This window comes from Cotesia typhae, unplaced genomic scaffold, assembly GCF_013202065.1.
Source record: "Cotesia typhae breed Kobodo isofemale line unplaced genomic scaffold, CoteBio_Ctyphae scaffold_152, whole genome shotgun sequence".
In the NCBI taxonomy this organism is placed as follows: Eukaryota; Metazoa; Arthropoda; class Insecta; order Hymenoptera; family Braconidae; genus Cotesia; species Cotesia typhae.
This window is the reverse complement of record NW_027423776.1, coordinates 3,032,246-3,060,166: the sequence shown is the minus strand read 5'-3', so window position 1 is coordinate 3,060,166 and position 27,921 is coordinate 3,032,246. Positions and strand designations below refer to the sequence as shown.

The 27,921-nt window shown below is 25.9% G+C and overlaps 1 protein-coding gene across 7 annotated transcripts; it reads left to right on the top strand.

Annotated features, from left to right (window-relative positions):
• The first annotated feature begins 775 nt into the window (after nucleotides 1-775).
• Nucleotides 776-24,698, top strand: LOC141536206 (homeotic protein female sterile). Of its 7 annotated transcripts, XM_074256559.1 has the most exons (24): nucleotides 778-1,831; nucleotides 3,049-3,336; nucleotides 3,555-3,603; nucleotides 4,525-4,566; nucleotides 5,006-5,254; nucleotides 5,372-5,566; nucleotides 5,660-6,268; nucleotides 6,737-6,814; nucleotides 7,125-7,220; nucleotides 7,331-7,432; nucleotides 7,557-7,702; nucleotides 7,797-8,116; nucleotides 8,210-8,518; nucleotides 8,629-8,787; nucleotides 8,868-8,987; nucleotides 9,071-9,220; nucleotides 15,284-15,366; nucleotides 18,821-18,938; nucleotides 19,088-19,447; nucleotides 20,461-21,021; nucleotides 21,147-21,292; nucleotides 21,404-21,556; nucleotides 21,959-22,255; nucleotides 23,559-24,698. In XM_074256559.1, exons 2-24 carry the CDS (start codon nucleotides 3,326-3,328, stop codon nucleotides 23,622-23,624), a joined length of 4,419 nt encoding a protein of 1,472 aa, XP_074112660.1. In that variant the 5' UTR covers nucleotides 778-1,831; nucleotides 3,049-3,325; the 3' UTR covers nucleotides 23,625-24,698. The 7 variants fall into 7 exon arrangements, with proteins under 7 accessions (XP_074112654.1, XP_074112653.1, XP_074112655.1 ...); XM_074256553.1 differs by having other exon boundaries at nucleotides 776-1,831; nucleotides 7,797-8,518; nucleotides 21,165-21,292; XM_074256552.1 differs by having other exon boundaries at nucleotides 777-1,831; nucleotides 7,797-8,518.
• The last annotated feature ends 3,223 nt before the right edge of the window (nucleotides 24,699-27,921 follow it).

The following is a 27,921-nucleotide window of genomic DNA, read 5'->3' as shown; positions in this document are numbered from 1 at the left end:
TTTATTTATTATAAATATTTTTGTAAAATTAATCATTAAAAAAATAATAGTTGATCGTTTGATTAACGTATTTCATCTAATTTTAATCAATAATGCATCACCATTTTACCTATGGTATACAAATGTAATAAAAAGAATAAAAAAAGTAAATAGCATTATATTTATTTTAATTACAAAAATTGTAGTGAAAAAAAAGAATACGTTATTAATTATAAATATTATGTGAGTAGTGTAGTTAATAAAACAAAAATGAACATAAGTTGACTAGTTATTGACGCCATTTTATTATTATAACGGAACAAACGATGACGCGACATGTTGCGAAATATTATTAATTAGTAAAATAATAATTATATATTATACTATAATTATTTAAAAAATTAATTTGTTGATTATAAAGTTTTCTGGAAATAAAAATACATATTTATATTCAACAATACAATATTGAGTGTTTGTATAGCAAACGCACACTTTTATGTGTAAATTATTAAATTAAGTGCATTGTGGGTAGAAATAGGAATGTGAAATATAAATTATCAAAAACTTATTATTAAATATTATTATCCGCAACTATATAATATAAAAAAAAGTGTTATATTTATAAATAAAAATAAATAAATATTATGATAAATAATAAATGTATTATTATTGAGAATAATAAAAAACACGTCGCAAGGACAAAATTAAATGCATTGTGGGTAGACACCGGAATGGTGAAACAGAGGAATTATTTTTTGATTGGTTTTTAACACAAGCGTGTCTTCAATGTTAATGTTTACCGTTGTCTAAAACAACCTCGTGTGTGCTTTAACAACGATTAAACAAACTTTATAAAAATAACATTAATAATATTTATTTAAATATTAAATCTAAGCTGATAATATTAAATTCGTATATTATAAATTATCAGCAGCATCACATTATATTTGTAAGTAATTAATGTGTGTGTTTATTAAATTTTCAATGACATACATAATACTGCTGGGTATATAGCAATTTATTTGATCAATGGTGGACTAAAAATAGTTAAATAATAACAAAAAAATATCGTTAAAAAATAAATATATTTATAAAATAAGTTTATTAAAGAGGAGTTTGATTATTAAGTTAATGGTAAATGGAATTTTGGCGGCAGACTGTGATGACTTAGATGGATGTAAAATAATCGGGTAGCGGTGGGGGCGGAAAGGAGAGAAGAGTATCAGAGTAGTCGAGTAGTCGAGTGGTTTAGCTATAGTGTTTACAACGAGAAGCAGATGCTATAGTAAAAGGTATCAGGAAAAGGAGAAAAGGAAGAGGAACAGTGGAACCGAACCAGTCGGTACGTCGCGGAAGAATGCGTAGCCATTGTTGGTGCTGCAATCATTAGTTTATAGATCCTCATAACAGTTGATTCGGAAATATTATTATTTACTTGTTAAATAGTTGCTGAACTCTCAGTTTTATTTTATATAAAATGATTTATCACAAATAAACAGTGGGTAATTATAAATTTAAATGAATAAATTTTAGTAGGTGAGATGTGTTAGTCGTTGCGTCTGATCGTTTGGTGGCGTATAAGAACTGAACCCTCACGCAACGTTCCTATACACCATAGATACAGTGTGTGTTGGTAGCTAACAGCCAACAGCCAACAGTCAGTGAGTAATATACTGTACGGTGTGATATTGTGGATGTGGACGGTGGGGCATACTCGGCGGCAGCCATAATACCACCAACGGACCAACCAAACTTAACGAGCAGGGAGAAAGCGTAGTGTTCGAGTGTCCGATACGTAGTGGTAGTGTTTTTGATTTTAAATTACGTGGATAGTCAACGTTTGAGTCATCAGGTAGGTTTTTAACTAGTTACTTAAACATTATTTATTACCATCATTGCTATTGTTGATATAATAAATAAAGTTTAGTTGGTGTAATCTAGTGACAAATATACCGACAGGCCTTATGAGCTTTCTTTATACTTAACGGCCTGAACCGCCATGTTGAATTAAAACCTACGCCAAATCAAGCTAGTGCAATATAGAGTTTACAATTTTTTTTATTATTCTTTTAATCAACTTTTTTATTATTTTCATTAAATATTTCATATCGTAGACTTTAAAACACCTCTCTTGTACTCGGTATGTATCACTACTTATTAGTCGTGTTTATTCTGCACTCAGTGCATCAATCATTATCAACTGGTTCAACTCGCTGGCTGGTTGGTTTGCTAGTCACCTGCCTGTCTGGGCGCGGGTCTGCTGTACTCTGCACTATACCCTTCTCCTGGTCTGATGTACTTAATAATGTTTTGCCGCCACTTCATTCTTTACTTGTACATATTCTAATATAAATATAACTACATATATATCATATATGTACTTATAAATACAGTTGATATTTTTTTATTATTATTATTATTTATCATTTTTTTTTTAAATCTACATTTTTAACTTGTATATATAATATATAGAATTTATTTCATGTGCCACTTATATCTATGACTGACCCTGAATTTCAATGCCATGGTGATCGTTCATTATACGTGTTTCATCGTCAATTTATCATTTAAATCTTGTCATTTTAATTTAATTATATTATATTATTATCAATTGATTATATAATATTAAAACATTATTTATTTCGTTGTAATTTTTTTTTAATTAATAATTCAATCTTTTGAAATTTTTCTTATTTTTTTCTTGACGGTGAAATTAACAAATATTTGATAATTTTTAGAATTTTTTTATTGACTAAAATTAAAAAAAAAAAATTCATGTGGATATTTTTAAAATTTATGAATGCATTTTTTTTTACAATTTTATTTTTCACTTAAACCCAATTATTGATTTTTTTTCCATCATTTTGATTAAAATAATTATTTAAAACTCGCTTAGTAAAATAGTATTGAAATCGGTCACCATAGAGGTAACGCGTTTGTAAATAGTGACTTTATTTGCTTACACACATTTTTTTTTTTTTTTTTATTCCTGATTAAGTTTGTACTAAAAATATTAGAGGAGGTTATGATTTCGGTTGTTACAATTTGGGGTCCTGTTATGTTATTCAGATGTTGCTAGTATTACGAATCCTGGGTGGAGTCTCGGCGAATCACATGAAGGTACAGGGCTGACATCCAAGTATCTACCTTTCGGTAGGCTTGAGTAGTGTTATGTCTCTTCGGCATCAATCTCCCTGGTCGCAGCCAAAACATCTCAGCAAGCAAATATCGAGCTACCATGCTCAAAACAAAATATATTATTGTCAACTCAGTTGTTGATGAAGCCTCGTAGCATCAAGCATCAGCATAAGACAGTAACCTGCCACGTAGCATTTATGTACCATTTATGTCGGAAAGGTAGGTGTATCTCTAAATCGTGGATCACTAATTCCGATTATTTGCGATTATTATTTATATACATATATTAGTCGATAAACATTGAGGTTATACTTACTAGTTTGTAATTGGTTTGATGCTGTATTTTATTATAGTTTTAAAGACTGTTATTATTATTATTATTAAATTTTTTCGTTTTTTTTTTATTCATATCTTAATCATAGACTTTTTTGTTTCAGAAATCAAATCAACATGCAGCAGGTGGATACTAACTCGCAAAACAACTCAGTAAGTATTTTTTATGATGTTCTTTTTTCTTAATATAAAATTTACTCAAGATATAATGTAAATAAACAGCATACTAAAATCTACCCTTTTGCGTAGAATGTATTTCGAATTTAAAAAAAATTGGAGTGTACATAAAAAAAAATGTATGAATTATTTTTATTTTATAAATGGAGTATAGTTTTGATCTTAGTAAAGAAAAACTTTGTTTTACAACACAGTAGATAAATTTGGCACTTGTAATTTATTTATTTATTAATTTAAAAAATAATTCAATTTTTGATTTTTTAGAAGTTTAAAAATTAAGATACTATTTCTATGAGTAATTTTTAATTTTTATGGAAAAAAATTGGTAAATAACAATATTATAATCCGCATATAAAATCATTCAACTACCATATAAGTAGTTGGAGTTTAAAAATATTGTCTTAACGAAAGATTATAAATTTAATACCAAAATGCCAACTCCATTTAACATTTTAGTTGTACATGTATATATGTGTACATAATTTTTCCATCACTCATCAGACTTTGTCCATCCAATATATTTTGGTTAATTTTTTTTAATAGATACTAAGTAGTTTACAAAAAGATTTGGATTAACCTGAGTAATTATATTATTCTTTACTTAGATTTAAGATTTTAAACTTCAAATTGACTCTTGACATTGTTTGATATAAATTTCCTCGTATATAAATAATTGAATATCATTATCCTTTACCAACTTAACATTTTTTTAGTATAAAAATTGAAATACTTATCCGTTATTTCTGCTGAAACTTTTTTTTGTAACATAAATTATTGGACACATTGCTCTAGTTTTTGTAAAGCATAAAAAAACGTGATATGAAATAAATAAATGTACTATGTGTATTGTTAATACGTTAAAGTTTGACTTATAATCGATAAATCTGTAAATTACAGTTAGATGTGGAAGAGCGAGAAAGGCTGTGTAATATACCGAAGGTGAGAATCATTGTTGAACATAAAAATTCCAATGATTTATTAATTATCGGTGGTAGTGGTTTTTTTTTTTAATGCCATTCACTCTTTTAAGTATGATTTGGTAAAAATTTTTTTGCACAGGCACTCGTATTCTTTTGCTATTGTTTAGTAGTATTAAGAAGGACTGGCCATTTTTTATATCAACGCACATCTAAATTTAAATAATCAGCATTAAAATTCTAAAAATTTGCTCTCCTTTTTCATGAAATATGTTATTCATTAAGTTTCATGCTTATTTTTTTTTTTTTACAAAAATTAGGTTTAATAGGTATTTTTCATTTCACTTTTATTTGTTTTTGTAATCGAGCACGTGTTTAATTTAACCTTTTATTATTGAGTAAAGCTTAACGTAATTTTTTTTATGTACTTGTAACTTACGTGATTACTTGAAAAAATACAGACAAGTGCACCTGGACGAACACCAGGATCACAACCGTTACCAGCAAGAACGCCACCACCACGTGAAGAGCCCGCAGTAGAGCCAGTAAATGGCGTAGTACAACCACCAGTCGTACCTCCACCAACTCGTCCCGGACGAATCACTAATCAGCTTCAGTTCTTATCAAAAGGAGTACTGAAGCCAGTATGGAAGCATACGTTCGCTTGGCCTTTTCAGCAACCTGTCGATGCGAAGAAACTCAACTTACCCGTAAGTTATTTTATACTTATTAATTATTTTATTAAATATTTTTTTTCACAAAAAAAATATTGATTTTTACTTGTTTTTTTTTTTTTTTTTTTTTTTTCTCAAACCAATTTCCATCAGGATTACCACAAAATCATAAAAGAACCGATGGATTTGGGTACGATCAAGAAACGTTTAGAAAATACGTATTATTGGTCTGCACGAGAATGTATTCAGGACTTCAATACTATGTTTACCAATTGCTATGTCTACAACAAACCCGGGGAGGATGTTGTAGTAATGGCTCAAGCACTCGAGAAATTATTTCTCACAAAGGTATAGAATTTGTTTATATCAATATTTTATTATATAAAAGCAGTAAAGTATCAAAGAGACATTAATTAATTTAAAAAAAATCTATAATTTTAGGTTGCACAAATGCCAAGAGAAGAAGTGGAACTCGAACCTCCTCTCCCGAAAGGACCAAAAGGAAAAAAGGCAAGAGTTGGTGCCCCTATGATCGGTGGTACTCCAGGAGTGACACCGGGAGTCGGCCGAGGTCGACCTTCCTCTGGAGCGGCGACAGTCAGTTCTAGTGTACCAAACAATCTTCCACCTGCTGCTACAACAGCAGGAACCACTGGTGTCTTGCCAATACCACCTCTCGGTACTCAAGCACCAGTATCTGTACCTGGAAGTACCAATACAACTACTATCGCACCTCCAGCTAGTATAAGCGTCACCTCAATGGCTACTCATAACTCTTTACCGCAACAAGTAGTTCCTCCACCCAGTGGATATCACGCTCAGCCAGCGATAGATCCCCAAGCAGCTACTGCTGTACCTGCTCCTCCACAAGTTCCAACTGCACCTACAGTAATGCCACCTTCACAGCCTGCTAAAGTCAAAAAGGGGGTGAAGAGAAAGGCTGATACGACGACACCCACCGCTAATTCTTTTGAACCCATGTATCAACCCATGGAATCTAAAAATGCTAAACTTCCTACGAGAAGAGAATCAGGCAGACAGATCAAAAAGGTAATTATTGTTTTATTATAATTTTAAATCATTTTAATAATTCGTGTGCTTTGTATGTAAACCCCATGAAAATATTTTTCAAATTTAATTTTTTCTTTATTTTTCTGATCTGGATAAACAAAAAAAAAACTCGGTTTTTTAAATTATCATTAAAAATTTTTCAAGTTTTTTTAGTCTTCAAATTCAACAATTTAATAGTTTTATAAATTTAAACAACAAAAGTTTATTTTTATTTATAAATAGCATGAAATTATTTCGAGTTAAAATTTTTTCAATTGTTGTATTTTCGTTCAAGATTCAATCTTGATGATTTCATTTAAAAAAAAATTAAAAAAAAAAAAATCTGTTGCAAAAATTAAAAAGAAACTTTTTGTTCGTTGTGATAATGATTTAAATATGTCCTTGACGCTTGCATGTATATCATTGCATTAACATACTAACAGAGGGTTGATGATGGGGCTGTTTCAGCCGTCGAGACAAGCGGAAGACGGCCTTGTGCCATTCCATCAGGCCAACATGCCCCTCATCGGGGTGATGGCCCAACAGGTACTCATACAATTTATCATCAACAATAGCATTAAGAATGCATCATATTTCATTTGTGTTGTTTGTGGCTTACAGTGATTTTTATTTATTATTTTTCTTCATTTCAAATTTTATATACTTTGGTTATTCATCATTAAGATTTTTTTTAATAAAAATTAAAATCAATTTTTTTCACAATTTATTTTTAAAATCATTTAATGAATAATAATCATTTGCCCAAAAACAAAATTTAGAGAAGCTAAAACTAACTAAATCTAAGTTATTGATAATGTATGTTAATAATAATATAAATATATTTTTTATCTTTTAGCCACAACATGTCGGCGGTAAATCAAAAGAAAAACTCTCGGATGCCCTAAAGTCTTGCAATGAAATTCTTAAAGAATTATTCTCTAAGAGACATTCGGTAATTTTTTTTTTTCTTCATGTTTATACTTTATTGAATTTTTTTTTCTTATATCTATAAATAAAGTAAAATTGTTTTACAATTGGAATTTTTTGAATTTTCTTAATTAGGGTTATGCCTGGCCATTTTACAAGCCCGTAGATGCCGAACTATTGGGTCTTCATGATTACCACGATATTATCAAAAAACCCATGGATTTGGGTACTGTAAAGGTAATTTCAGCATTCATTAACATTATTTGATGACGAAAAGTATTTTTTTTTAAATTAGAAGCAAAATGAATTACTTAACTTTTTTAATTGAGTAAACAAAAATAAACAATAATTGGATATTCAGACGAAAATGGACAGCCGAGAGTACAAAACGGCTCAAGAATTTGCCTGTGATGTACGGCTTATCTTCACCAATTGTTACAAGTACAATCCTCCTGACCACGATGTTGTGGCAATGGCTAGAAAACTTCAGGATGTCTTCGAAATGAGGTTAATAAATTTTAACATGATCTTTATAACTATTATATTTAATATAATAAATTGATAAAAGAAAGTGTTTTAACAAATAATAAAATGAATTCAGGTATGCTAAAATTCCTGATGAGCCTGTGGGAGGAATGGCAGCAGTAACTCATAGTAGCAGTAGCGGAAGTAGTTCAGGTTCTGAATCATCATCGGGTTCCGAGGATTCCGAGGAAGAGCGTACCCAAAAACTTCTTGCTCTTCAACAAGAATTAAAGGCAATGCAAGAAAAAATAAAAAAGGTGGTTGAAGAGTCCGGTAAAAAGAAAAGCAAAAAAAGTAAATTGGAGAAACCTAAGTCGAAGCCTATGAGTAGTAAAACTCCAGGACTTGTTGGAAGTCACAGTGGTGCCATGAAGGAACTTATGAAACCTAGTGTTGGTATGCAAAATGTTTCGGATAGTGTTGGCGCAAGTATAGCTAGTGTTGCAATGGGAGCGGGTGATCTTAAAATGCCTAGTGGTTTGCCCGTAGGTGTTGGTATGGGTTTGCCTGGTGATCATCATCCGGCTTTAGCTGTTGGTCCTAATAAAACTCATCCTGGTGCTGCCGCGGCAGCAAGTGTTAAACCGAAAGGTAAAACTCGAGGTCCTGGGAAGTCCGCTGCCACTAATGCCGCTAGCAAACGACCGAAAACGAATAGTAGGTCCACTAGCAATAAGAAGAAGAATGCTGCTAATCAACCCCCTCCAATGCCGTTCGACTCTGAGGATGAGGATAATGCTAAACCTATGTCTTATGACGAAAAACGACAGCTCAGTTTGGATATTAATAAACTGCCTGGTATGTTCAAAAGTTACTACTTAAATATTATGGATTGTTATTATTATTATTAATTATTACCATTAATTTTCCCTAATACATATTTTTATGCATGTAAATTATGATTGTAGGTGATAAGTTAGGGCGTGTGGTACATATTATTCAATCTCGAGAGCCTTCGTTAAGAGATTCAAATCCCGATGAAATTGAAATTGATTTTGAAACTCTTAAACCCTCAACACTGCGAGAGTTGGAAAGCTACGTTGCTTCGTGCTTAAGAAAAAAAATTCGTAAGTTTACAATTTTTCTTCATCAATTTATTACTGTTAATTTATTTTCTCAATATATGAAATATTTAATATTTATTCAGATAAAAAAGTTAGTGGAAAATCTAAAGACGAACAAATGGCTGAAAGAAAACAAGAGTTGGAAAAAAGATTACAAGATGTCACTGGGCAATTAGGCAATGTAAAGAAAGCTACTAAAAAAGGTTGGTTTGAATAAAAATATTTATTATATTTGTGTAGAAAAAAAAAGATGTACTAAATAAATATGTATTGATTTTGTTCACAGAAGACAACAGTAAATCAGTAGATGTAGTTGGTTCAGCAGGAACGAGTGGACCATCAAGGCTGTCAGCGTCAAGCAGTAGTAGCAGTGACAGTGATTCCAGTAGTAGTTCGTTATCATCGAGTTCGAGTGATTCGAGCGACAGTGAAGCAGGTTAGATATAATACGTCTTGTAACTGTTGCAAATTATTTACGACCCTCATGTTGGGAACAAATTAATTAATTAATTAACTAAGCTAACTAAAATTTTTATGATTGAATTGCTAACGTGCATATAAGAAAAATTGAACTGACAATTTATGACGCAATTTTTTCAATTTTGCGAGGCTATTTGCGATTATTGTCTTGTCAGTTATATCAAGTTTTCCAATATTAATAGTTGTTTTTAAAATATCAATATTAAATTGATCGTGTTTTTACAAGATTTATAAATAATTCAGTATATAATAAATATTTTTTTATGAAATATTTACTACAACAATTGACAAGCATTTTCAATTTTCTCTATGAGACTAGTTTTCAATTATTGAATTTCATTTATTTGTTTGATTATCAATTTTTTATTCTAATTTTATAAGAAAGTACATACAAACTTCCAATATAAATAGCTTATAAATCTATAGTTTCAACAAACAAAAAAAATTGTTTGTACTATGCTTGTCAATTATTTTTCTCGTTGAACTGATATTTTTTTATATTTTGATGATAACTACTTCTTCATCACATAAATAAACAATTATCTCATTTGTTAATCATATAATATCATAATTACAGTTAACAATTGACGGTGTACATTTTTTTCTCGTGTGTTCATCAATGAAATCAATTTACTATGTTGGTTTTTTAGGAACTTAAAGACTTATAAACATTATTTACTTTGACAGCAGAATAAACAAATAACTTTTGATTTATAATCAATCAATGCACAAAAACTATCGCAAATAACTTCTCAAATTTAAAAAATATCAATAATTATATAATATTTATTGAAATTGTGTTGTTGGTTGTTAAAAGAAATAAATTTACCATGTCTACATGCAAGTATAAATCTAGTGTCAAATTTTTATATTTTACTAAATAATTTATTAATTTTTATTGTAAATACAAATCAATACGAAATACTATAGATTATATACTTATAGTTAACTACTCTAATTATGAAGGAAGTAAATAAGTAATACTAGAGGAAATCTATTGTAGTAATAGTTAATAAACAGTCGAATTATAAACTTTTGACACAAGATTTGGAACTTGATATTTTTTACACGAACCTAGATTAAAATACAATTTTTTTTCGTTTATTTTATGAGTAACAAATATATATAAATATATAATCATATATATATATTTATTAAATATACATAGATCACTAAATATATCTATGTGAAAAACATAACAAGAAAGCAATTATGCTGAGCAGGTGAGCTAGTGGAGTGCAGACTGTGTTTAGAGGATACCATATGTCATACCAGCTTCTTATATACTTATGCGCGCAATCCGTTAATTTAAAAAAAAAAAAAAAAAAAAAAAAAAAAAAAAAAAAAACTAAATGGTTAACTCTTTTGCCTTAACTTAAAAAAAAAAAAAAAAAAATCATCGCATGAAATGCAAGTAAACAGAAATAAATTTTATTTATTTATTTTTTATTAATTTTTTTCTCAAAGTATTTAATTTTAATGCTGCATTATTTTTTCTTCGAAAAGCTAGTGTAGAAAAGTGAAATCATTATTGTTCCAATTTTAGCATAGCAATTAATTGTAGCAATAAAATTAAATAAATTGAATCATCTTTTGGTGTTGTATAGGTTTAAATAAATTTTAATAACTAGATTACGGTAAAAAGAATTTTAATTTAAAAATTATAAATATTTATTAATTTGTACGTAAATGTGTTTATTTTAAATGTTCCAAAATGTGGATTTTTTTATATCAGTTCGTTTATTTTGTATCATTTGGTTTTGGACCATTAAATGGTCTTTTTAATTAAAAAGTCACTTAGGTGATTGAAAAAAGCGCGGAATGAAGAATGTAAGTCCAGATGCGGAAGACAGAATGAAAAAAGCGAAAAAATGAAAAACAGATTTATTGAAAACCAAAAAAAAAAGTAGGAAATAAATTAAATTTTATTAATCAAATAATAAAATGAAATATTATTAAAATAATAAATTGAACAAATTAACTTTCAAAAAGTTGATAATGTCAACAGACAATCAGCACAACAATGTGTGTGCATCTTGATTCGAGTACGATTATTATAGTTTATAAAATCAAAAAAATAAATAAACTCAAAACATTGACAATGCCATAATAAAAACAAGAAAAGAATAAAATGCAGACAATGTGTATTGGTGGCTGGATTTTTTTTTCTGATCGGCGCATTGTAGCATCGTTCTTCAATTTAAACAAAATTTAAAATCTTCGGAAAACTACTCGATTTACTCACGCAAGCATCTTCGTTAATTTATCGCATAATAGTACAAGCTATTCAGTAATCCCAGATGTATTAGAAAATTATTTGAAGAATCCAAATCGGACGGAAAACAAAATGTGATTTATTACAATCGAAATTAAAATGTGAAAAGAAATTGAGTTGTGTTTTTTATAAATGAAGTTACCGCATCGATCGAAGTCATGGATCAAACAACGAGGAACAAAGTGATAATGAAGATGAGTAATAATAACTATGAGAGCTTTAAAAAGTGAACTTACTAAGTAACAAAATAAAAAAAATATATATTAATATAAACCTCAATATATTATGTCCATGAAAAAGGCGCACGGCCTCCAAACACATTGTTTGCACTCCGCTAAGCTTTTTTTTAATCGGTCTACTATTATTTCGTCATGCTATTTATTGATTTTTGTTCATTTTTTCAATTAAATAATCGTTTATCACGTAAAAATGTAAAAAAAAAAAAAAAAAAAAAAACGGAAAAAAATTGTTTAAATTTTGTTTATCATCGCAATTTTTTTATCTGATGAAATTGTGAATATTGTTAAAATAACAATGATTAATTAGATTGGTATGGTTTTACATGCCTTCAATATATGAATACTAGTTTACAAATTAAATTTTTTAAAAATGGTCGCATTAATCAATATAAATAAATTAATTGATTAATTTTTAATATTTATCCAACAATACCACTCGAAGATATAAGTTCCACAGCTAATGTAAATATTTGCAATTTTTAATTAAAAATGTTTATTTTTTTTTTTAATTTCTTCTAATGTTAAATATCGAATTAATGTAACAGTTATAATTATTTTACTTTTGCATAATGTGTCTAATTATTTATCAAAATAATATAAATGAAAATTAGTATGTTTTAAACAAATTTTACTCAGTACATTATAGTTGAATAATGAAATTAAATATCTTTGATAATTTTTTTGTAAATGTTGGCTTAATTATTATACTTTTATTATTTTTAATTTGCAAATCATGTTAATTTTACTTGGAATACATTAAAAATACTAGATAGTTAAAGAACCGTAATGACAGAAAATGACAAGAAAAATAATAGTTCATGTAAATTAACAATAATTAATATTAAATTTAAAAAAGATTACAAGACACACGAGTGAATTAATTCTGCACTTTAAATGATATATAATACTTTAATTATTATCACTTACCAATACTATTATTATTATTATTATTATTATTATTATTATTATTATTATTATTATTATTATTATTATTATTACTATTGTTATTATTATTATAATTAACGTTATTATTATCTTCACTATTATTTGTATATTTATAATTATATTAATGATTAGTTTCAAGTATTTTTTTTGGAAATTATTAGTTTAATTATTATAAATTTTTATTACTACATACGTACTTAAATAATTTCAAAATTGAATAAAAAAATAATGCAATTTGAATTTTATAAAGTAATCTTAATGATATAGTGTTCTATAGTATCTAAAAAAATATTAATTTTTTGTGATCAATTATAACTTGTTTAATAATTTTTACTTTTTTTTTAAAGAACAAATATAGATAAAAAAATAAATAAATATTATTTATAAAGGTTTACGAGAATAATTAAAAATGAAAATAAATGAAGAAATTATTAGTATTTAGCTTAGATAGGTTTATTCCTTAACCATGATCATAATTAGCCTAGGAACAAGTATAGGGCATATAATTGCTATTCACATTGCCTTCCAAATTTTTTGCTAAATAATTTTTAATATGTACAGTAACATTTACGTTTATTATTTAAACAATATCTTCTTAAAGTAACTATATTCTTCCTTTTTTTAAATAAGTTTTACAAGTTATAAATTACTTAATTAAATTACCTATCTCTCTTTTACTGTCTTTTTATTACTTTATCCGATCACCAATAAGAAAATTAAAGTTTTATTTATATTCATACGAATACTAATTACTGAAAACAATACTGTTTGAACGTCTGTACAAAAATTCATTTTTGTACGTCCTATCACGAGTGGTATTGACCGGAATGGTTCATGAGTGTTTTGTACATAGTAAAGAAAAAGAAAGAAAAATAAAAAAAAAAAGCATAAATGATTAAATGAAATAATAAAATTGTATCATTAAGTATTAATAGTAAGAATATTGATAATTCAATAAAAACAAAATGAAACTAATGTAGCAATTATGATTTCTCATTGGAAAAAGAAATCTGAACGACAAAGTCATTATGTGAAAAATACACAAACTAAAAGAACATTGAATTTTTTGATAATAATTTGTTATCTCTAAAAGATGTTTGAAGAATAATGTACTGTATAGATTTCGACGCGCAATCAGATCCTAATTTGATTATTGATTTGAACTCGTTATATGATTTATGATTAAGAGACAACATATATATATATATATATATATATATATATATATATATATATATATATATATATATAATCTTGTTCGTTGTTTATTAAATAATAGGAGAATATAAATAATTATTTAAAAAAAAAAAAAATTGAATTTATTAAAAATAACTACACGAATGAATGAAAAGCATCGAACAAGACATAATAATCGATCTCAGAGTTGTGCTAACTAATTGTCTGGATAAATAATTAATATTATACTATTATATTATATATTTTGCATTTTAAAAAAGGAAAACATTGTTCTTATAATTGTCAGTATATTAATTGAATCAAATTATTTTTTGTAAACATAGCAATTATTCGAGTTTCGTTATGCTATTATTTTTATTTTAATAACAATTAGTTTAGTATAAAACAATAAAATGAACAAAACATCATATGCTGACCAAGTAAAATAAAAAACTCAAGTTAAATAATAAATAAAATGTCGAGGATTTGGAGTTGCTTTTTTTTTTTCTAGCTGATCATTTGTAAGAATTACTGTACGATAAAATACAAAAATAAATAGACGTACGCGTTATTATAATATTCATATTAAAGTTATTTAGAAAGCAAAAAAATTATAAAGCAACAAACAAATAAACCAAGACAAAGATAAGGTAAAAGGAATTATCATTTTAAAAAATATAAAAATACCTTTAAACTTTAACATGTCTAAAAAAAAAAAAAATAAATAAAGTAATTATGTGTGGGTGTGAATTTTATGTGTGTAATTAATTAAAAAATGATTTTACGGATGAATGTAATATAATTGTGTACGCGTATACATATTTGTATGCACACGCAATTTTTTCGCTGAATTGTTTTAAATAAAATTTAATTGAAATAAAATGAATAAAGTTATAATAATAATATTGTAGAATGAACTAAAGATGAAAATGATTAAGTGAAGGCAAAATGTTTTTGCGCATGATTTTTTTTTTTAATATAAATATAAATATTAAAATTAAATAATTAATTGAAAAACAAAAAGATATGTTAAAATAAGTAAAAATTGAGATGAAAGTCCATTAAAAAGGAGCATACGATTGAGATATATAAATTAAAACAACGTTGTACACAGTGATACAATTATAATATAAGTATATGAATAATAAAAATCTATCAGTAAAAAAATGTGCATCTAATATTGTTTAATTTTTACGTTTTTCAATAAATAACTTATTTATTAACCAAGTTTTGAGATAATTTACAATTTTCTTTGTTGGTATCCTCTAGAATAATCTGCACTTTACTAGCTCATTGGGTTACAAAAATATCATTAGAAATTTTTGTTTTAAGTTATTTTTATATTGCGATATTTATCTACGACGAGTATCACGTTAATTTCCAGGAAATTCTTCTAATCGTCCACCGCGGAAGAAAACTAAAAAAACAGCTAATGCTGCTCCGCCTTCAAACCTCAACATTACACAGGTAAAGTGAAACAATTTTCTTTCTTATATTTTTGATATTGCTAACTGTTTTTTCTAATCAATTAAATAACAGAAAATTTTATGTACATTTTGAAATATTACTATTTTATTTTTTTCAAATTTGAGAACTTGAAGTATTTTTTTCTGTGATAATCGAAATGTTCATAAAATCAAAATAATCAAAATGTAACGTTGAATTCACACATTTTTAACTACGTTTACCATATTTAACTTAATTATTTTTTAAATAGAGCTGGTCCGGCTTAAGAATTAATAGATGAAGTAATAACAAAGTCAATCGAAAAAATAATGCATTAGAAATGTTGTTCTTATAATTTTTCAAAAATAACCTTGTTAATCCAGCCTTAGTTTTGAAAAAATTTTAATTGAGTAAATATATACATGTTTTGTGTAGTCGGAATAGCTTTTTAGAGCCTGAACATGTTGACCTGATGAAAACTTGATTTTCAAAAATAAACTTTAAAAGAGTGACTTCTTGAATTTTTAAAAATTTACAACCTTGGCAAAACGTTGAAAATTCAATCAATTTTTTTATAAACATTAAAAAACATCAAAGTTTGGCATGGAAAATATCACGCTGAGTGAAACAATGAATTCAAACTTTGAACGATGTCAAGGGTAATTATTTACAAGTTAGGTCCACCCCATTTTTTGCCATATTTATTTATTTATTTTTTTTTATTTATTTATTCAAATTTAAATACCAAGACGAAAGTCAGATGGCAATAATTATACATATAGTGATTCAAGTACATGTAAAACTATAAACATAGTCATCATCAAAATGATGGATTTCAGCTCATAAGCGATAGCATATATAGAAAAATATAATAGTAGAAATATAGAAAGATGATATAAAAATATAAAAATAGAAACATGAAAAAAAAACTCATGGATTTGACTAATAAAATTTTGTACAAATCAGTTAAACTATAGATTTTGTAGAGTATTTGCAGTCTTTAGTTCCTTTAGAACATTTAGGTAAAAAATTAACATTTTTACGGCGCATTTATGATAAAAAATATCGTGAAAGAAAAATCAAAAGATTTCGATAGCTTTTTTTGCCTTCAAAAGTTGGAAAAAATTTTGGCTCATGTTTTTGGATAAAATTTCTATTTTATCTTTTTGATATATATATTTTTTTAAAAAATACATAAAAAAAACGAGCAATAAAAAAAAATTGAATATCACAATTTTCTAAAGAGTTCATGAATTTTTTTGAAAATTTGTTAAAATTGTGATAATCAACTTTTTTTTTTTTTTAATTTTTCATTTTTAATGTATTTTTCAAAAAAACAATATCAAAATTAAAAAAAAAAAAAAATTTCGTCCAAAAAAATGAAAATAAAAATGGTGTAAGATAAACGGCAGAGTAAGGTCCAGCATTGCAAGCATTGTATGTTTAAAAACGATGCTTACAATTCCATTCATGGGTTAACCTTTTTTACCCCATTTGTAAATAATTACCAAAAAAAGTTTGAACTATAAAGTAAAAATATTTAAAATGATAGTAACAACTTCATCTAAAAAAATAAGAATTGACTTTTTATGATTTTTCAATAAATTAACTCTCATCGCTTACGAAGAATACAGTGCATATATCCTAAATTTTCAAATTTTCAATCATTGAAAGCAAAATTATCCGGAAGACAGTTTTATAAATCTACCTATTGAAAGGTAGTTAACGATTTTTAAGTTAATCTACTAATTATAATACTTTTATTAAAAGTATTCAAATCAAGTAACGATAACTTTAATCATATTAAGTAAAAAAGAAAATGTATATTTTTTTTTACGAGTAAATATTTACATTTTCACATTATGAATAATCATAAACTTCAATCTCAGCTTTTGAAAATTTCTTTCAATAATTATTGAATTGTTTTTTGGACTAGTTATTATTGTTTTGAGTAAAAGTAGTATGATATTTTTAATAGAGATATTATAGAGTAAAATTTTCAATACTAAAAAATTTTGTGAAATGTGCAAACATGTGGATAGAATTTATTTGAATTATTAAAGAACTATTGTTGAATTTTAGAACCCAGATTTTTATGTTGAGTATTTTTTTTAACTTCCTGTTAAAAATTGAAAATTACAAAAAAAAAACGAATAAGTTTTTGATGTAATCTATATTTTTTATTATTATTCAATAATTTTATTTTTATTAAGAGAAATTAATAAAAACAATTATCATAGAAGAAAGATCAATATACAAAGAAAAAGTATTAACGAAATTATATTACAAGATTGCTTTTAATTAACTAAAAAAGATAAATTTTTCAATAATAATCTTTGGTTTATATCTATTTCAGTTGTTTATTCTAATATATAAAACAAATTTTGTTCTTTCAATCTGGTTTTGCTTTCAAGGGTTAAAGATAGTCAGAATTAAAAAAAAATCGATTTTTTTTTCATATTTTCTTTAAATATAATAAATATCTTTAAAATATTCTCTGAAAATTTGAAGTGAATTCAATTAATACTTTTCAAGTTATTCGACAAATAAAGGGCGCTCATGCACTCCAGAACGCTAGAAAGCAGGTAGCTCTTGAAAGTGTGAAACTTTGAATGCGTTTTTCTCAAAACTATGTTTTTTGAAGTGGTATTCACTGTAACTCGAAAACCGCTTAGTAGATTTTAATGAAATTTATACAGCTTTTTGAATAGATAAAAAACTCATGTCTGATCAAAGGATTTTTTTTTGTTTCAAAAATTTCAATTTTTATAAACAATTAACTGTTAGTTTTTTGCCGAAAATCTAGAAAAAAAAAAAGCTTCGATCAGGCACAAGATTATCTATTAACAAAACCAATTTTTTTGTCCGATTGATTTTCGACGAATCTCCAAGGATTTATGATGATCACCGCAAGGATCTTTTTTTAGAACTGGGTCGGTCAACACAAACAGTCATAGCTTTTTAAGTTATCAATTTTTTTTTCAAATTTTCACGTCTGGCTTGTTTGACAGTAAATAGTTTTTAGAAAAAATATTTCTGTGTTGTTAAAAAGCAAATGAACGAACTTCGTTAGTTCACTAATAATCTAGTGCTTACGCAATTATATTGGTTTTAATAAACTATTATACTGTAAAAAAAAATCGCAACAAGAAATGAGAACATTTTTAGACTTAATCTAATCAGCTAAACTGTGGAGGACAATAATGCAGAAATTAACAGACATCTGATAAGATTTAGAATGTTTTTAACACACAAATCAAAATTGAGAAAATTGAAAAAAATTCTGTGTAAAAATTATAAAAAAAATGACTGATCTTAGTATCATTATGAAAATATAGATATTTTTTAGTATTACTGGATACAGTTTTATTACTTTTTAGATGACGCTTTAATGTATTTAAACATCTTATTTTAATTAAAAAATTAAATTTAGACTAAGGAATTTAATTTTTTTTTTAATTTTTTTTTTTTTTAGCAATTGTCATCTGTAAATCATACGGGAAATCTCCTTATGAATAATCAACCACCAAACTCCACGGGACCAGTTACAAAACCTATAGTAACACAACCTAATGCAATGCCCATCGATCATGGTACGCGTTATATTTAGTTGATATGTTATTTGTTGTTTAAAATTAAAATTTTTATCTACATCAAATTTTATTCAATTAAAAATAAAAAAAAAAAAAAAAAAAAAAAGAAAAAAAATTGAATTTACCATGATTTATGAATTAATTGCTAGGTGGTAATCAACCAGCAGTCGGAGCAGTTGCTACAGTAACTGGTAGTCAAGGAATGGCAATATCAAGTCATACATCAATGCCAGCTCAACCGTCGAGACCAACTGCTTTAGCAACAGCAGCACCAATGAAGAAAAAGACAACACCACCACCATCAACTCCATCAAATCCACCCACTCCCTCAGTGTCAGTACCAACCCCACCGCCCAGTGTCACTCCGACAAATGCAAATGCATCTATAACATCACCGATGATTTCTCAAGCAACGACTATTGCAAGTTATCCAATAATGAGCACGATATCTGCCATTAATGATACTACTATCAATCAGCCAGACCTTATGCAGCCTTTTAATCCTCTAGGTATTTTTTAACAATCAAGTTACTTTGATACTTTTAAAAAGTTTGAAGAAATTTTCGGTTATTATCTGGAAGAAGGGTTCACAATATCTTTTTTAACCCACAAAAATTATGTTAAAAAATTTTTTTAACAATCACATTTTTTTTGTTGAAGTTCATCAAAAATAGAAAAAGTAAAAATGAAAAGAATTCTAAAAAATGTCTTTTATCAAAAATTTTCGCTCGATATTAAATTTTTGTTAAACATTAAAAGCTTTAAAACTAATTGAAAAATTATTTTTTGACTATTTTAAAATGATATGTATTATAAAATTGCCGTGAAATAAAATACTTAAAAAAATGTGAAAAGCGGTTAACCGGTAGGCCAACCTTGGAACTTTCCGCTTTTTTCGAGCTTAAAACGCTTCAAATTGGTTGATTTCAAAAGTTATGTAAAAAAAACAATGATTGTTCAAAAATTTTTTAATAGCTATAACTTTCGAATGCCTCATTCGATTTTAATTTACTTAGTGGCATTTGACGAAAAAAAATGAAAAAAATTTTTTTTTGGTTTTTATTTTTTGAATACGGCTGCCCGATTTTAAAACACACTAACTGCAAAATTTTTATACCTGATTTTTTTTAGTATTGCTGCATGTCTTATAACTTTTAAACCTTAATTTCAAGTATTTTTTCTTAAAAATATTTATGTTCAAGTATTTCTTATTCATAAATTAAATTTTTTATCAATTTGGCGCGCAAACTTTTTTAAAAATTGGCGCGAAAAATTTTTTAAAAATCTTGAAATTGTCAGTTACTATGTTTTGAAATCGGACAGCCGAATATCTTCGAAACAGTCCAATTGATTGACTTTAAAACTTAATCAGCTCGAAGTCTCAAAAATAGAAAATGTTTATTACCAAAAAGAAGGTAGATCCCACTTTCAGACAATTACCAAATAATTTTATTTTTATATTGTTTACATGTATGAGTATTATTAATTAAATTGTGTTTTCTTTTTTATTTTTGTTAAATAGGATCTATAACAACGACTCAACCATCTGTAGAAATGAATTTGAGTAGCATGAAAAAAGAAACAACCCATGCGTCAATGGTTCAAAATATTCATCAACCTGTATCAACAAATAATACTAACGTAAATTTAATGACTAATTTTAAAAGTTCTGTTAACATGATGCCAACAAATATGCAATCAAATTTATTGAACAATATTGGTATGGGCAATATCAATTTGAATTTACAACAAAATCTTGGTCCAGCGTTACTACAAAATCAATTAGAAAATATGATGAATACAACGCAATTAAATAACATACAAAATGCTCATAATATGGTGATGAATAATCAACAGCATTCCAATGGATTTTCTAATATTAAACGTGAAACTTCACCATCTATGATGAACAATAATGGTATACCTAACTTAAATATGCCACTAAGTATATCGACCGTAGGATCAATATTTGATCCGGTTCCTCCGATGGTTTCTATGCCAATGCAAATTCCTCAATTGACTGTCAAAAAAGATGAACGGCCTCAAATGACACAAGCTCCAACGCCTCATAAACCAATGGATGGTAAGTCATCCCTTATCACTTATTTTTTTTTTTTTTTAACCCATTAAATAACTCATTATATTTTTAATTATTAATAATACTAACTAATACTTTACTAATAAAATCTTAAAACGAAATCTCTTTAGCGGGGGCTTTCTTTGCAGAGATGAACTCATTAGGAATGCCAGTGATGAGTAACCACTCTAATGCACAAATATTGCCAGAAAAGAAAATGACGCCGCCAGATTCGAAAAATTCAGCGGCTAATTTTGCTTCGGCTTTCAAAAATAAGGTACTTGTTACTTTCATTACTTTTTATTTATATCTATAAATTTATAGAAAAAAAATTATTTGTATTAAATTTCTAATGAAAAATTTTTTGTAAATTATCAACAAAAAACAGACTGTTGAACAAAATGTTAAAAATGCATCGTCATGGTCATCGTTGGCTCAAGCTTCAAGTCCACAATCAGCCGCAGGAAGTAATATAAAAAGAGATTCATCAAGAGACTCTTTCTTATCATTCAAGAAGCAAGCCAAAGAAAAACAGGATAGGGTAAATCATAAAATTTATTTACTTTATTTTACTTTATTTGTTAATCTATACGGAGAATAAATTCTTGGCGTTAGACGTATCTACCGAATTCCTTCTCGTATCGAACTTTGTTGACCAACCAATTCGTTAAATAAATTCTCGTAGTTTCGTATTCATTCGTAAGACTTCGATACCTGCCGGCTATTAACGACTACATATATTTACGTGTATATATAAAGCTGTCGTGTTCTCTTAATCTGACTAAATTTTTTTTTCTTTCATTAACGAACAAGTGACCGATCTGAACAGTTTAGAAAACTACAACATTCTTAAAAGAAGAATTTTTAGTCTATCAACTTATTTTAATAACTTATTTTTAATTTTTTTTTATTCTTAATTTATTTTTATTTTAAAAATATGCAGCAACGTGCACTACTGGAGCAACAAGAGATTCGAAGGCAACAAAAAGAACAAGAAAGACTACGCCAGGAAAGTGAACGAAAACGAGAGCGTGAAGATGAAGATGCGTTAGAAAAAGTCATGAAGACTGTCAATGAGCAACAAGGAGTAACCATTACACCAACATCACGGGTAGAAGAAATAAAAGTCTCCACTGAAACTGACAGTAGTAGTCCCAGTCATTCATCTAGCCAGGATAGAGCGGCGGCTGAACGCGAACGTCAAAGGCTGCGAGAACAAGATAGACGGCGACGTGAAGCGGTAAGTTTTCTTTCTTTCTTTTTTCCTTTCTTTAATAATAAGATGATGAAGTTTATGAATAAATAAACAATCTAAAGATGTACTTTAAAATTGTTTACTTCTATCAAAATCAGCATAATTTGCGACCCAAATGCCAAAAGGGCATATTACAGCAGCTGGATAAGGTTTTATGCCAAAAGGGCGTATAAAAATTTTTTTTTTCGCCATTCAACTAAGAAACGCTCAAAACATAAAGATTTGACGGAAAAAAATTTTCAATGTACTAATGCCAAAAGGGCATACCTCAAAACATACGCCCTTTTGATTTTAGAAAAAGTTTAGCCTAAAGCCAAAAGGGCATATAAAAAAAATTTCAATTTTGCTCTGAAATATAAAATTTAACTCTACAAAATAAATCCAGATCATTTAATATTGTTGAATTTTACGTCTCTGACTCAGTAACCATGTTAGATATCGCTACTGTTTTATTATATTTTTCAATTAAAATTATAAACAGAATTTGTATTAAACTTGTAATAATAACCTTTAAAAATACCCTAAGGTAAAAGACTCAGTTATTGACACATGCAATTTTATTTTAATTAAAAAAAAAAATCGACTCTTATAAATTAATAAATATAAATTTTAACAAAATTGGTTTTTTTTAATATATTTAATTTTTTTAATTAGAATAAAATTGTAAGTGTCAAATAACTAGGCGAGTGTCAATAACTGGGTCTTTTACCTTATTTGTAATTTTATAATCAATATATAGTTTCAATTATTAATAACAGCAAAATTAATAACATATAATTTACAATTCAAAGCAATCGGCAAAAAAAATTACACGCCCTTTTGGCATTTGGGTCGCGAATTATTTTTTTTGTGATTTTCGGAAAAAAAAAAATTAACAAATTATATTATAAGTGAAAGTAATAAATCATTATGTTGATTATTCATTGACGCAGTCATCTTATCTTATAAAATATTAATTACAATAGTAATTTTGCTTGAAATTAAAAAAAATTATAAAATTTTTCAATTTTCGATAAGGTTGTGAAAAAGTAAGAAGGAAAAATATGCTCTTTGATTGATTGGGTCAATTTATTTCTATAGTTTGATATTAAAATACTACCTTTCTCAGTAAACAGGTGATTTTTTCGTTGTTTTAGAATACATATTTTCTAAAAATTTAGTTACATCAATGACGATCCTTAAAAACAAAGTAGCCCAATATAGTTAAACAGCATATTTTTCTTCATTACCTGACAACAGATTTTATTTTTGAGAGATTAGAAAAGAATAGGAATATTTGTTATTTCAGAATGCAAACAAGATTGACATGAACATGCAAAGTGACTTGATGGCTGCATTTGAAGAAACGTTATAATAATGTACCTTGCGGGACTTGGACAAAGCGTTTTGCCGCTGGACGATAATACTATCACTGGATGTTTTGTTAATATTAAATCTATATTTGTCAATATTATTATTATTACTATTATTGAAGCAATTAATAAATATAGTAATGATGATAAATATACCGCAAAGAATAGTCAAAATGATAATTACTCATCATTACTTTAATGTGTTTCACAAAGTTCATTATTTACGGATAAATTGCTACAAGGACAAACGATAGTAAAAAATTAAGTTTAAAAAAAACAACACTGATAAAAATTTACTAATTTACTAATCATAATTTTTTATTATTATTATTATTAATATTATTATATTAGAATAAGTAGCTAGAATTTATTTGTTCTGCACAATGGAAATGTTTACTTGACATTGCAGTTGTTTAGTTGACGGGCACTTTTGTCATGTGTGACCACATATAATTGAAACGAAAAAATATATTACGTATTGATTATATATTTTGATAGTCTATATGTGCTATAAATAAATTATACATGTATGTATATAATCTATATATATATATATATATATATATATATATATATATATATATATATATATATATATATATATATATGTTGTTTTCTGACATGATATCTTACAAAAAATAAAATACTTCACTATAAAATATTGCGATAAAATAAGAATTACTGAAATGTGTAAAAGTGAACATAAGAATGATTAATAAGCAGGATAATGATAAAATAACGTAAATTTAAAAAAATGATCCTTTGATTAAGTTTTGTATTTTTTCACATACAATTCACCAATCATTGACAGTCTATGTACACATGTACATGTCAGTAACATTAATGTAGAAACTAATTGCTATTAGATATTATTCTTTTATTAATTTCAAAATCGTTAAATTATCAATATTAGATGAATTTTAGTCCAATACGAATAAATATGATCTAATAGTGATTATAATCATTGATAACATAAATTCATGTGTTATATAAAATCTAAGTTGACGGAAAAAAAAAAAAATAAAAACCTACAATCGATCTGTTTGATCAAAAGAAAAAGAATGTTTAAATATAAATCGCTTAAGAAAAGCTGTCAATTAATATAAAGATAATTAACAAAAATATGCGTTATGTGAAACCATTTGATCGCTTAAAGAACAATTTTATGTAATATATTCGTATGTTTAATACGACGTTGTTCCCAGATATATGTAATACTACTATTACATATTTATATAATTGATTTATTTTTAATGGAAATTAAAAAATAATAAATCTGGGATCCTTCCTATAATAAACTAATTGAATTCTTTGTATATATATATATATATATATATATATATATATATATATATATATATATATATATATATATATATATATAGATTAACGATGAATCAATATTTTGAGAAAGCGTCTTTGCTCGCGTCTGGCAATATTTATTACTCTTGATAAGTGTATTATTGGTAATTAATAATAAATTTTCTTAATTACATAAATGTTCATTATCTTTATTAGAATATAAATAAAAAAAATTTTTAAAGTACAAAAATGTTCTTGAGTAAAAAAAAAAAAAAATCATTCAAATCGAAGTTTGATTGAAATATTTCGAAATTGAAAAAAAAATCGTTATAATCTCGTAACACTGTTAGAATTAACACGAAGTCGATATGTGAATTGTAAAATATTAAATTATTTCTTAGAAAAATTAAAATTTCTTTTTTTCTAAAGAATTTAAGTTTGCTTTTTTATATATTATCATTTTATTTTATTTTTACTGACGTTCTTGTTATTTTGAATAATTCAAATTCTTGAGCATGATTATTGTGAATTGAATTTTGTTATTAAGAAGAAAATAACAGGTATAAAACTGTATAATATTCAATTACATCAGTAGCATTTTTATTTGTTATATTTAAACTCGACTTAATTTATCTATAAGCTTGTATTATATCAATAAATATAAAGGACTACCGTAGATTTTACACTAAATCATATAATTGTCTTTATTTTTTTTTTTTTTTGTTATTAACTGACGATACAATAATTTACTAACAGTAATTCAATAAAAAATTTATGTCATTATTTATATTATTTTATTTTTTTGATCTATTTAATTTTAATTATTTGGGGTTGTGTAAAAAAAAAACAACATTAATTTATTATTTTTAGTAAGCGCGACATAATCATGCTTCTTCTTTAAAAAAAAATTAATAAAATAAAATATTAAAAAATAAAAAAAAATAAATAAAACAAAAAAAATGTTTAAAAAAACAATAATTTAAATTAAATATGATAAAAAAATACACAACTTATAATACAATACACTCATTCATATATGTATTAGTCAGTTTATAGTTTAATAATAGCATGCTGTCGGCCGTATCATCTGTAATAATTATTATTTCAATATATCACCTTGACAATGTAAGAAAATAAACTGTAAATGTAGAAGAATATATGAAATACGGCCGCCGATTGAATATTCTTATACTTATGTGTAATTACTTTTTTATATAATATTTTTTTCTTTCAATTGAAAGCGTGTTACACATTGAGTAAAAAACATTGTTTTATTTTTTTCTAATAATAGTAATAATAATAATAACAAAACTCAGGTATTTGTCTTCGCTCATGAAGTAATTGGTTTATAATGTATTTAATCAATGGATTATTATAAAAAATGAGTGACAAATGAATCGTTCATTGACCACTCAAACACCGCTGAGGTCTAGCTTCCAGTAATTAAAAAAAAATATATTTTTTTTTTTTAATTATATATGATTAAATATAACGTGTTTTCTTCTTTATATTTAAGTGATTTTATAAATACATTGTTATTAATTATTAATCGTTATTGCACGAAAACATATTAATTATTATTATTTTTTGTTCAATTTATTCGAGTGTTGATAAATTAATGATTAATTTAAAATGAAAATGATTAAATAAGCTATAAGAAAAAAAATGTAACCATTGTCAAAATAATGGTACTACTACCCTGCATGAGTGACATCCTAACATTTGTTCTGCTACACATTGAATAAAAATAATGAATAAAACGTAATTATAATAATAACTAATGATAATATATAAAATAAAATAATAAATAACAAAAAGTTGATAACCAGTGTGTTTAGTATTTAAAATAAAATTATGTGTGATAGGTATTAATAGTTGTATAAATAAAAAAGTTTATAAATGTAAATATAGGATGAAAAAATGAAATCATTGGCAGCAATTAACATGATTAACATATTAAAATAAAATAAAATAAATATATACAGTCTTATGTATAAAAAAAATAATACAAACGGTCACTTATAATTAATAATTATTATTTTATTCTCTTAAGGGATAAGGTTTGTAATAATTACAAAAAAGAGGAGACAGATTGTGTAACTTATTAGATCTCAGCGTAAGATTTATTATTACTATTATTATTATTATAGCATTATTAATTTTCAAAAATAAGTAAACACCAAAATCATTCTCCGCTGTATCAAAATGAAAAATAATAAAATAAAATAAAAAAATAATAATTTTTATATAAGTACCTATGAGCGCACATAATTTTGAATGGCACATTAAATTTTAGCGACAATTAATAAAGTAAATAAAGAAATGTTATTAAATATAAAACTTACTATTACTTAGAACTAATAATACAATAAAATGGTTGTACATAAATAATAATAAATACTGAAATAAATGGCTAAAATATTAATTAAAAGCTGTTGTTGTTAAGTTAAAGAGAAGTATAGTTTATTGATTATAACTTACCTATTTTTCCATCTTATTTCAAACTTCAATATTTAATATATTTTATATTATGAGTATAAATTTTATTTTTAGTAGATTTACACAGTCCTTTCATAAACATATTTAAATTAGTCTTGTTTTTTGTTTCTTCTTTTTTTTTTTTAATATTACATACATGAATAATAAATTTCTTTTACTTAGCAACATAAAACGTGTAAGCTCGCAAACGTAAAAATAGTTTTAAAAAAAAAAAAAAAAAGTTTCGACAGAAAATTGTTGACAAATATTGAAAATTAAATGGAAAAAGTTACAATAATAATAATTATTATTATGAATTGAAATACAAAAAAAATAGTATTTATTTAGATGAAAAAACACATAAAAAAAAATTAAATTAATAAATACTTCACGACGTTTTCGTTTCCTAGTTAGCAATTTTTCCGATTCATGTATAAACTTTATCATCATGCAATGTTATACATACATATATATGTATATACACATACATAAATATATATAATACATGTACACGAGTAA